At 43.4% G+C, this 10,380-nt stretch overlaps 1 protein-coding gene across 3 annotated transcripts in view; it reads left to right on the top strand.

Moving 5' to 3' along the window:
* Positions 1–10,380, top strand: part of myo1c (myosin IC) — a 54,887-nt gene that overhangs the window by 27,472 nt on the left and 17,035 nt on the right. For all 3 annotated transcript variants that reach the window (XM_022767636.1, XM_022767638.1, XM_022767637.1), the window contains 2 exons: positions 7,642–7,797; positions 8,327–8,442. In XM_022767636.1, coding sequence (XP_022623357.1) covers positions 7,642–7,797; positions 8,327–8,442 — 272 coding nt within the window. The remainder of the gene's footprint in view (positions 1–7,641; positions 7,798–8,326; positions 8,443–10,380) is intronic.

The raw sequence follows: 10,380 nt of genomic DNA, 5'->3' as shown, positions 1-10,380 counted from the left end.
TGTGTGTGTGTGTGTGTGTGTGTGTGTGTGTGTGTGTGTGTGTGTGTGTGTGTGTGGAGGAGGGAGAAGGAGGACTGACACCTTTTTGTCAGGACGGTACAACGCACTGCGAGACTCCTGCAGCAGCTGTCATCACTGCGCATCTGAATTCAGTTCGATAGGTAGTTTGTGTCGGGCTCGCCTCACCCTCCTCAGGCCGTCACTCTCCACAGCTCGTCACGACTGAGTTATAATGAAGTGTGACACGTGAAAAGCTCCTGAATGGCTCAGTGAAGCCGGTTTATTGAACCTGGAATACAAACCTAAAGAGTTGAACACCTCAAAGCTTTCTCTCCACAGAGTATCACTGGGATCGGGTCGGTTACAGAGCTGCTAAATTCCTTCAGACTGATTAACTGACTCATAAATGTCTCATACATAATGATTAATATGTGATTTGAAGGTTAGAAGTAGAGGTGGCAGTGTAAAGGATTCATGTCGGTTTATGGTTGAGCTATTATAGTTAAACTGCTGGTCATAGGTGAAACTCAGCTGCCGGTCCAGTATGGATGAATGAAATCTGTTTAATATGAGAATAGCACAGCTTGTATTTACAGGAACTTTTAGGTGTTTTATATACTGTATATATATATATATATATATGTATAACACCTACTGTAATAATATATTTCGGATGATGCATCTACTTTTTTACTGTTGGCGAATTGTCCCTTTTATTATTTAATGGTTGTGATCAATGACATGAGATGATAGCAGCAAGAAAAATGTGAGTCCACAGTTGGGATGTTGTCTTTTCACTCCCCCCCCCCTTCCCCACGGAGATCAAAGTTCAGGGTAAGCTATAGAGCGCCACGCCCAGAGATGACTGGAATGCATGAAAGTAGTGAATTTCGTGGGTCTTTTAGTGACGGGGGGACCGACGCTAAACACACTCCACGCTGCCTGTGATGTTTCGGCCCACATGTCCTCAGGCGGGCGGGTCGATCTCTGCAGCCTCAGCGAGCTCGTCACCCCTGTCTGACTGCTCCTCTTGAGTCTGGACGAGCGTTTCCATGGTAATCGTAATCAAAATGTCAGTAAGGCTGTATCCTGTAAACACTGCTCAGATATATTCTAGTGTGATCAGATTTTGACAGGAAGTTACCTATGGATGTGAGCTGTTATGTTTTGCTGACCACTTCCTCGTTTAAGGAAGCCTGTGGTTGACCTGTGGTTCCATCAAACAGACCACGATCAGCCACCTCACGGGTAACATTCATGTCCCAAGACTGAATCAGTATTTCTTCAGTTCATGCCCCTTTCTTTCTACCAGCTCATGCAGAACGGACGAGGGAAGGAGGGAAATCTGTGCCAGACTGAACTGATTCATTGTGGAAAAATGTAGAGAAAAAAAAGAGCAAAACAATCTGCGAGCAGCTTCATCAGAACCACACACCTCAGTCACGTGGTTTTCATCACAACAAATCATCTCTATGACAAAACTGACTGCTGCTCTCCTCCGTTCCACTCTCTGCATATTCGACGGGGATCTTTTACGTGCACAAATATTTAACTCCAGTTGGTTTAAACGCTCCGGAGCACGATATGTTTATTAGCTCTGTGAATCCTACTGCATGTAGGTCTGCTGCATGTGGCCGTGTGTCACTCAAAAAGGAAATTAATCATATTTTACAGTGGTAAAATATTTTTATGAACCCTGACGTGAGACTTTGTGTTGGTCCTTACAGTGTCGGTGGATTAATGATGTTTTTAAAGGGACAAAAAAGTTTATTTACAATTTCTTTTTTTTTTCCTACCGACACTTAAGAAGCTTGAACCAACACATTTTTCTAATTTTATTCTTGAAAAATAACTTAAATGATTGATTGATTATCAAAATTGTGGATTTTTGTTTTAATTTTGGTTCAAAATGTTATGAAGTAAAACAATGCATATAAAAAGATTTACCAGCACTATGATACTAGAGTTCAACAGACTAAAAAATATCAGTATACAAGTGGAGTTGATTGGAAAACCTGCAGGATCCACAGCTGTCTTTTAATTACAGTTGCCATGGAGACAAACGGCAAAATTAGAGTGTAGAAAAGTTGATTGCACGAGGATTTTTTTTAATGACACTACCCAGAAAACGAATGCTCTCTGTTGACAGGCGTCCGTAGAGTTCAGTAAAGCTGATTGATTAGATCGGTATTTGATACTGACCAATGAATATTAATTGTCTCTCAGTCGAGGTTTACGCAGGTTATGTGACGATCCAGTCTTAAAACTCTCACCTTTAACCGCCCGAGCTCCCGTCACGTGCACCGCACCGGGCACTGAGAGCAGCAGGTTAGATGAGGTTTACATAAACAGCGTGACATCGGAGCTGTGCGAGTGCGCCCAGGGGCGATGTAAAGGTCAAGGAGAGAGCTGCTATTGTTCACCAGCCGGCTGGATGATCAAATCCCTCTGCTCCCCCCCGTTCTCCTCTCCTCTCAGGTGTGGCCGCTCGTTTCAATCTGTCGTTGGACTAACTGAGAGACTGAAAGGAGGAGAGAGGAAAATAAACATGTGAAGAATTGGTTCAAAGAAAACACAGGGAGAGGAAGTGAGATTCAAGATAACAACGATTGAAATGAGGCAAAGTTAAATAGCGTCAAGTACACGATCTCAGTGTGCACACACGCTGAGGTTAGAGCCTCAGTGCTTTTCACTACTGACCAAAATGTTTCCACAGCACAGTTTCAAAAACTGCCGAGGCCCAAGCTGGCATCGAATGTCTGCTCTTTAAACGGTTTCTGACTTAAAATCATAATTTGTGAAAGTTTAGACTTTATTTTAGTGAGTGAAAAGATTTTGAAAAATGTAGCTTCTTCTTCTGTTCAGTAGAAAAACATGTTTCTATCCCTCAGAGTTAAAGTAGAGAGTCTGCAGCAGTGCTGGTAGCTCTGTGAGCTCTGTGAGGCCGTTCAGTGTGTTGGCATAACATTTGCCTATTAGCACCAAATACAAAGTACAGCTGAGGCTCATGGGAATAAGTTTTTGCAGGTATTTGGTCATAAACCAAAGTATTGCACGAACTGAAACTTTGACTTGATGAGTGAAAAGCGAAAAGTCAGGGGGGTCACCAGGGGGCCGCGAACGTCTGCACCACATTTCATGACGATGCATCCCATTTCATTCTGTACCAAAGTGGTGGACCCCCCGACGAGAGGGGTCCACATTTCAAATGATGCTCATGTCGTCATCTCTGCAGGACTTTGTTGTGTCAGTGTGGATGAGCTGGTCCATGTTGGAGCAGATGAACGATGAGAGAGGTGGACATCAGTTTAATGTTTATTGCTACCTGCTCTCAGACTCTCCCTTTGAGTCACACACTCGAGGGCGTAGACGTCGTAGCGGGAGACTCCGTCCTCTCTCCAGGTCTCCCCTCCCGCGAACCTGGCTCCACGCTGACTTGTTTGCTGAGCAGGGTTTCGGAAAAACATGACGACATGTAGGAACCGGGTACAGGCACATACTTGGTGTGTTCCTGAGACCGGGTGGAGGTCCGGTTTGTGCGGCGTTACACGCAGGAAAGCCAAACAGTGAAAGCAGCATTGGAAAACAATGAAGTAATGGAGAGAGCGAGAAAGGGGAGGGGGGGGGAGGTCAAGAGACTGAAGCGAGGAAGAAAAGTGAATGAGAGATAGAACGTGTAGAGAGGGAAGAGGTGAGGAATTACGTCTCTGGTTTCTTTCCTCCCAGGCGCCATGATATTTGGAGGGTTCTGTAATAAACCGTGACACCTTAATGTAAAAGAATCAGAGTTTCTTCTCCTCCTCACGGAGATTTAACCTGCTCCCAGATGATGAATTCCTTTAACAAACACTTGCTCTCTGGTAATTCTTTCCCAGGAAAAGAATCTCTCTGCTGCACAGGAAGTCGTACGTCTCGTATGTGTCCAGCTGCAGCAACAGCAGCGTGTTTGGATCAAGAAATAGAACCGGACGGTTTTTTGTTTTTTTTGTTTTTGTTGCATGAGCAGAATCGGCTGAGAAGCCTGAACACGCGAGAGCAGAAAGTTTGTTATCAGAAAATCCAAAGTCAACAGATCCGAAGGCCGCTCCTTACTGTTTGATTGACAGGTGAGAAAGTGCAGCGTAGGAAAGTCACAGCAAAGAGTATTGGTCACATACACACACACACACACACACACACACACACACACACACACACACACACAGCTGCAGTTTTCTTTGCTTTCTGAGGAGATGTGTGAAACAATAGGTCACCAGAGATCATGACGTCCAGGGGTGAGAGGAGCAGGGACGCCTGGGATAGAGTTACCACATGTACGAGCTCCAGTACTTTCTCTCTCTCTCTCTCTCTACCAGACTGACGCAGAATCTTTCCAAACGCTTCTTCTCTCTCCCTCAAAGTTATAACCCTTCAGATGAAGTGCGGTGGTGCGGTTTAATACGACAGCAAACGGCGACTTGTCGAGCGGCTTATTGGTCAGAAATAAAGCAGCTGACGTGTTCCAGTGCAGCCAAACACTTATTATTCTAACAAGGAGGTCAGTTACTTTTAACTGATGATGGTTTGAGCCAGAAAGCTCTAACACAAGTGAGCTGGTTGACAATAATATTTTATTTAAAAAAAAAGAATTATGGAAAATATCGTATATGGCAGGAAATATTGTGATATTAGATATTATTGAATATCTGTTGTGTCTAATGTTGTGTTTGCATACAGATAATAACACTGGTTTACATCCATGCAGTTTATTTTTTTCCTTTTTAAATCCCTCGTGTGTGTGTGTGTGTGTGTGTGTGTGTGTGTGTGTGTGTGTGTGTGTGTGTGTGTGTGTGTGTGTGAAAACTCCCATATATAGGTACATTTTAAGGATCAAAACTCACCTTCCTGTCAGGTCGTCATCTTCCTTTCCCCTCTCTACTTCTCACTCCTCTTGATGTGTGATTTGCCCTGAAGCTGCGTTCATCATAGTCTGAGACCGAGACATCAGCGAAGCCACACAGGTGCTGCGGAAACCTACAGCGATTATAATCACTGCGCCATAAAAAACGATGCCAATATTCAACACCTCATATTCTATTCAGAGGCGTTTTAATGAGGGACTTGTGAGTAAAAATGTAAAAGTAAAAGCTTCGGGCCTCAAAAGAGATTAAATTAAATGGTCCAGACTTTGGATTTGTGCCATTGTTGTGTCCTTGTGAGGACGTATGAGCACACACACACACACACACATTTTTACAACCTGGGTTAATAAGTGAAAGCAGGGCACCGATGAAAGCTTGAGTCATCATCGGATCATAAGAGGAGAGGCGAGCTTCTTCTGCTCGGCCGGGCCACTCGCCTCTTTGCAGAGCTGTAGAGTGGAGGTGGCTCAGTTAAAGGAAAGTGCATCAACACAACAGGCTAATGTTTTCAGTTCATAGGGACTCGCTGTGGAGTGGGTCGTATCGTGGACCCCCCCATGTGTGAAGCACCATGGGATGCTGCAGCTCTCCTTTGAAACACAGGATCAAACATATTCATGCATACTTGTGTGAAATCCGATCAAGATGTTGTGCACGCGCCCGTTGTCCGTTCTGCAGCGAGGAGACGGGCGACGCGGTGATTTAACGGGCTCTGTTTCGTGTTGTTGAAGCTGCTGCCGTGTGGAATTTCAGGGAGGATTGTTAACTTTCCAGTTCAGTTTAAAAATGGAGCGATGGAGCAGGAAACAGGAGTCATAACCCGACATCCATCATCTCCTCTTTAATATCTCCCTCCTTCCTCTCGCATCTCTCTCCCATGTATTTGTTCCTCTTGTCTCACACAACACTAATTAATAAGTCCTCTCCTCCCTCAAGATTTCTCCTCTCTCTTTCTTTCGCCATCTCATCTTTGTGGCCTCCTGAGGGATGAAGACTACTGTACTGCATAACACAACAACAACAACACCTGCTGTACTTTGTGTGTGTGTGTGTGTGTGTGTGTGTGTGGTCGGTCCCTGCCTCTACCATCCAGTAAAAGTTGTGTTGGTTATAGTCCTGTCCAGCTCAGTGCGTCTTAAACATGGATGTGGCAAACATTCGAAATCTTATGCGCAAAACTCAAGCCTCGATTTTAGAAAACGGCTTCCTGGACAAACGCGTCGATGAGCTCAAACATGTGAGTGCTGCACTTTCACTTCACTTCCTGTACAAAGTGTATACCGTATATTTTTAAATAACCCGGGCGGGGTCTTTTTGCACTTTGGTTAAAGTGATAAGTTTTCTCTCTCCACATCTGGGCTTGGCTTCGTGTCAGTTTTCAGAGGTGGTAAGATCAGTCCGAGAGCTGCTTTAAAGAAAACTTTGGACGATGTACAAACAGAAAATCTTTGCTTTGTTTTGTTGCATGTGTTTGAATGAATGTGAGGTCTGTGAATGGACTTTAGACTTCAAACTGTGCTTCTTGGCTTCGGTGTGAATGCGCTCTATTGTGGCTGCGAGTTGGGAATTGGGATGTTCTCTTAAGTCCTGAAAGATGTGACGAGAGCTTGTGGGACAGGAAGGACTTACTGAAACTTTTGAGATTTATTTGTGCAAAACAAAATGTTTCTGCCACAAAAAAAAATGTTGTTTCCAGGATGCAGCTGTTTCTTGGATTAAAGCTGCTGACAGCTCACGATCTGGCCTTGTGTTCAGAACTGAAACGATTCGTCGATTAGTTAATAAACAGGATATGATGATTGTAAATTTAATATGCAAAACAATTCATTTAATTCATTCTCTCCTCCCAGTTTCTCCTGCGTGAGGATTGAGAATTAGAAATTAACTCGTCAATTGGTGCATAGGAAAAAAAGTCAGACAAGCAACATTAAAAAAAAAAAAACACAAGACACAGATAATTTTTAATAAAATAAGATAAATAATATAAAAAATGTGTACAAAACGGTAAGATATGAGTTGTTGTATTATATTATACAATAATAAGTAATATGTTTGGGTTTTTCACTGTTGCCAAAACAAGACATTTGAATATTATCTTTAAATTTGAAATAGAATTTAAAAACAAACAAATATTAACGAAGGATCATTGAAACGCTTCAGCTGACCTTTAGAGGGCGACCAGAGGTGATGATTATGGAAACACAAGAGTGTGACGGCAGCACAAGAAGAGAGGCGCTGCAAAGGCAGTCGTACAGTTATAGTTGATATCTATTTAAAGTTTCTCTAACATTAGCCGCCATAAGCTTCGGGTCATACCAGACCGTGTGAGGCAGTGATGGCAGAACAAGTGAAGTGTATTGACTTGAGAATTGTTTTTCAACTTTTCATTTACAAGAAGATTTTTGTTTCACCTGAAGCGTACCTTTACCTGCCTCCCTGTGTCTTGTACTGGTGGGGTCTTAGACGACACTCCTTCCACTGTTGCCGTGGAGCTGATTATTGATGTAGATCGCTGGTTTCCTGTAGCTCGCTCGCTCGCTCCTTCTCCTCTAATGAGGATGGATTATGTGCGTCATGTCGACCGTCTGGTGGTTCTTTCGTTCCCTCCCTTCTCCCCTTTTCTCCAATTTCGAGGAGTATGATTGATGAAGCGTTACACTACATGGGTTATGTTGTTACGTTCAGTCGCTAACCCCATCCTCTCCCCCTCTGTCCTCCTCCTCCTCCTCCTCTCCTCTAGGTGGTGGCTAGTGACGGGGTGCGGGCTATGATGGAGTCGGCCCTGACAGCCAGAGACCGGGTGGGCGTGCAGGACTTTGTCCTGCTGGAGAACTACACCAGCGAGGCCTCCTTCATCGAGAACCTGCGCAAGCGCTTCAAAGAGAGCCTCATCTATGTGAGTGCATGAAGGGAGGGGAGGGGCTTAACGGCATGTGTACATATTAGAGTCTCATCTCTACTGGATTTATGAATTTGATATTTCTGTGAAGTAAATATCTTTGGGTTTCTGACTGTTGCTCAGACAGAACAAGACATCTGAATTTTGTAGAATTAATTCAGATTGATCAAGAAAATGTTGAATTAAAGAATAATAAATATAATTCTTAGTTTCAGCCCTGCTAGCATTCATCGTCTTTAAATGATTCATTTTGATTAATTAATACTTATCTATAATGAACACATCTGTGTGTCTGTTTAAGTTTGTTCATTTAACAACTGGTTGATGAGGATTGTACTTTATATACTGTGTTTTACAGGATTATATATAGAAGACAAAGACAGTTATTTGTTCCTCTGTCACTTAAAATCTACTAAAGAAAGATAGAAGCTGATGTAGACAAGTAAGATGGTGATACAGTGTGTAGTTGTGTGTGATATTGTGAGTAACGTCATGTAACGTGACTGTATGTTTCCCCTCCCATCAGACTTACATCGGTTCAGTGCTGGTGTCAGTGAACCCGTACAAAGACCTGGAGATCTACACCAAGAACCACATGGAGCGATACCGCGGGGTCAACTTCTACGAGGTCTCGCCGCACATGTAAGTACACCAACCTCACCCCTCGGTACGCAGCTCAGCTGATCGTTAACTTTACATTTCCGGCATCTAACCGGCACTCGGAGTCAAAGTACTTACTGAAAGGTCATGAAAGAGACGACGGTCAACGGGAGAAAACGTCATCGTCACACAGAGTCATTAAAAACAATCATGTCTGTTCACCTATATTAGTGTGCAAAGGTTTTAGGCCCCAAATCTTTTTAGAATGATCAGTTGACGTCATACGAAGTCCAGCAAACAGAATAAAAACTAAATCTAGGTTTTTTCCGAGCATCGTGCAGAACCTGCCGCTGGAGAAACATTCACAGTGGACAACATGTTTGTTCCTACACCTAAAAATAAGGAGTCTGTTGAAGCTTTATGAGTCATTTGTTGCACCTGTATTTTTCTAAATGTTGTCACTGTGAGTATGTTTTTGTGGGAATATGTGAAAAGTGACCAAAGCACCATTTTTCTACTAGCTACGTAATGCTGTCGTGGTCTGACCGTCCCTCTCAGTCAGACGCCCAGACGTCAGGTCATGAGGCAGAGTGTTTGTTGGAAAGGTTGCCACAGGAATGATCAGGGAATTCCCTGTTAAATCCCCCCAGACCCACAGGTCAGCTACAGAACAATCAGGCACATTATAGAGACTCAGAGCGGCGTCATCGAAAGATTTCTGAGTCTCTCACTGACTCTTTCTCCACTGGTAGTTTACCCCCCCCCCCTTCACTTCAGCACTTGAGTGCAGGGCCAATGTTTTCTCTCCCTCCGATTGGAAAGAAAGATGTGCTTTGGCAAAGAGAGGTGGAGGGCTGCGGAGTGAAAACAGGGGAGGGAGAGATGGAAAGAAAAGTAAGCAAATGATAGTACCAGGCAAGAGTTTCCTCCCTTGAGAGGGAATTCCTCTGACCTGAACCTGACCCCACCCCCCCCCCGCCCCGAGCCCTCCCTAATATCACACCCATAGACTCCACACACACACACATACAGTACGACGCAGCTGTTTTTATCTTCCAGCAATTAGTCTGGTGTCAGAAATGTGTCCAAACAGGCTGAAACAACAGAGCGGTGCTGATAGCGGCGGACGGCCGACAGATGAGAGCAGAACTACAACAGGCTGCATTCCTCCGCAGACCCAGTGATTTATACTGGTGGACCACAATCTTTCCATGTTCACACGCCGCCACTTTCCAGACGCACGAGTTTCAAGAACTTTATTAAAGTGCTATTTTCGTGAACATCACCACGACTGATAAACAATAATTTCACTAATATTTTTGCTATCGATTTGTGTCAATGATTTCCATTTTACACGCCTCCAGTTATTGTGTTGAGCATAAAAAAGTTTCTGATATTTTAATAAATATTTCATGTTAACTTTTTCTTCCCTTTAACTGAACCAGATATTTGTCTCAGGATTTGTTGTTGTCAGTTGTTTGATGTTGACGGCGTCTCTGTTCCCCGTCATTTAAAAGCTGCCGGTGGAAAATACATGAGCCGATATTTCAGGTCTTAAAATTTAACAGTTTTAACAGCGACAGTCGTAATAATTATTTCCTGTCTCATAAAAAACTCTTGGCAAGTGAAAAACCACAAAACACCAAATGATTATCATTAATGTGCACAGACAGAGGTTAAGTTCTTCCCTCAAGGCGATAAGTTTTAAAGACGAGCACATTATTGATCGATTATATATTGAGCATTACTTCAAATCATATTCAAACTCAGAATCACATCTTGCATTACATCACCAGACGTCCAAATCCACTTTAGTTTATTGATTTATTTATTTACTGGTGTATTAACAGGGACGGTTGACTTTAATAAACGTTGCTGTAAAATGTTCTTACATCAAATATCTTCCTGTTTGTCCTGCGAGCGTCTGTAACTGTGACCACCTGCCTTCATCACCTCTCTCGCCCCCTTCACTCCTCCTCC

Source organism: Seriola dumerili, unplaced genomic scaffold, assembly GCF_002260705.1.
Source record: "Seriola dumerili isolate Sdu_G_001 unplaced genomic scaffold, Sdu_1.0 BDQW01001240.1, whole genome shotgun sequence".
NCBI classification, from domain to species: Eukaryota; Metazoa; Chordata; class Actinopteri; order Carangiformes; family Carangidae; genus Seriola; species Seriola dumerili.
This window is presented reverse-complemented; position numbering and strand designations above follow the sequence as displayed.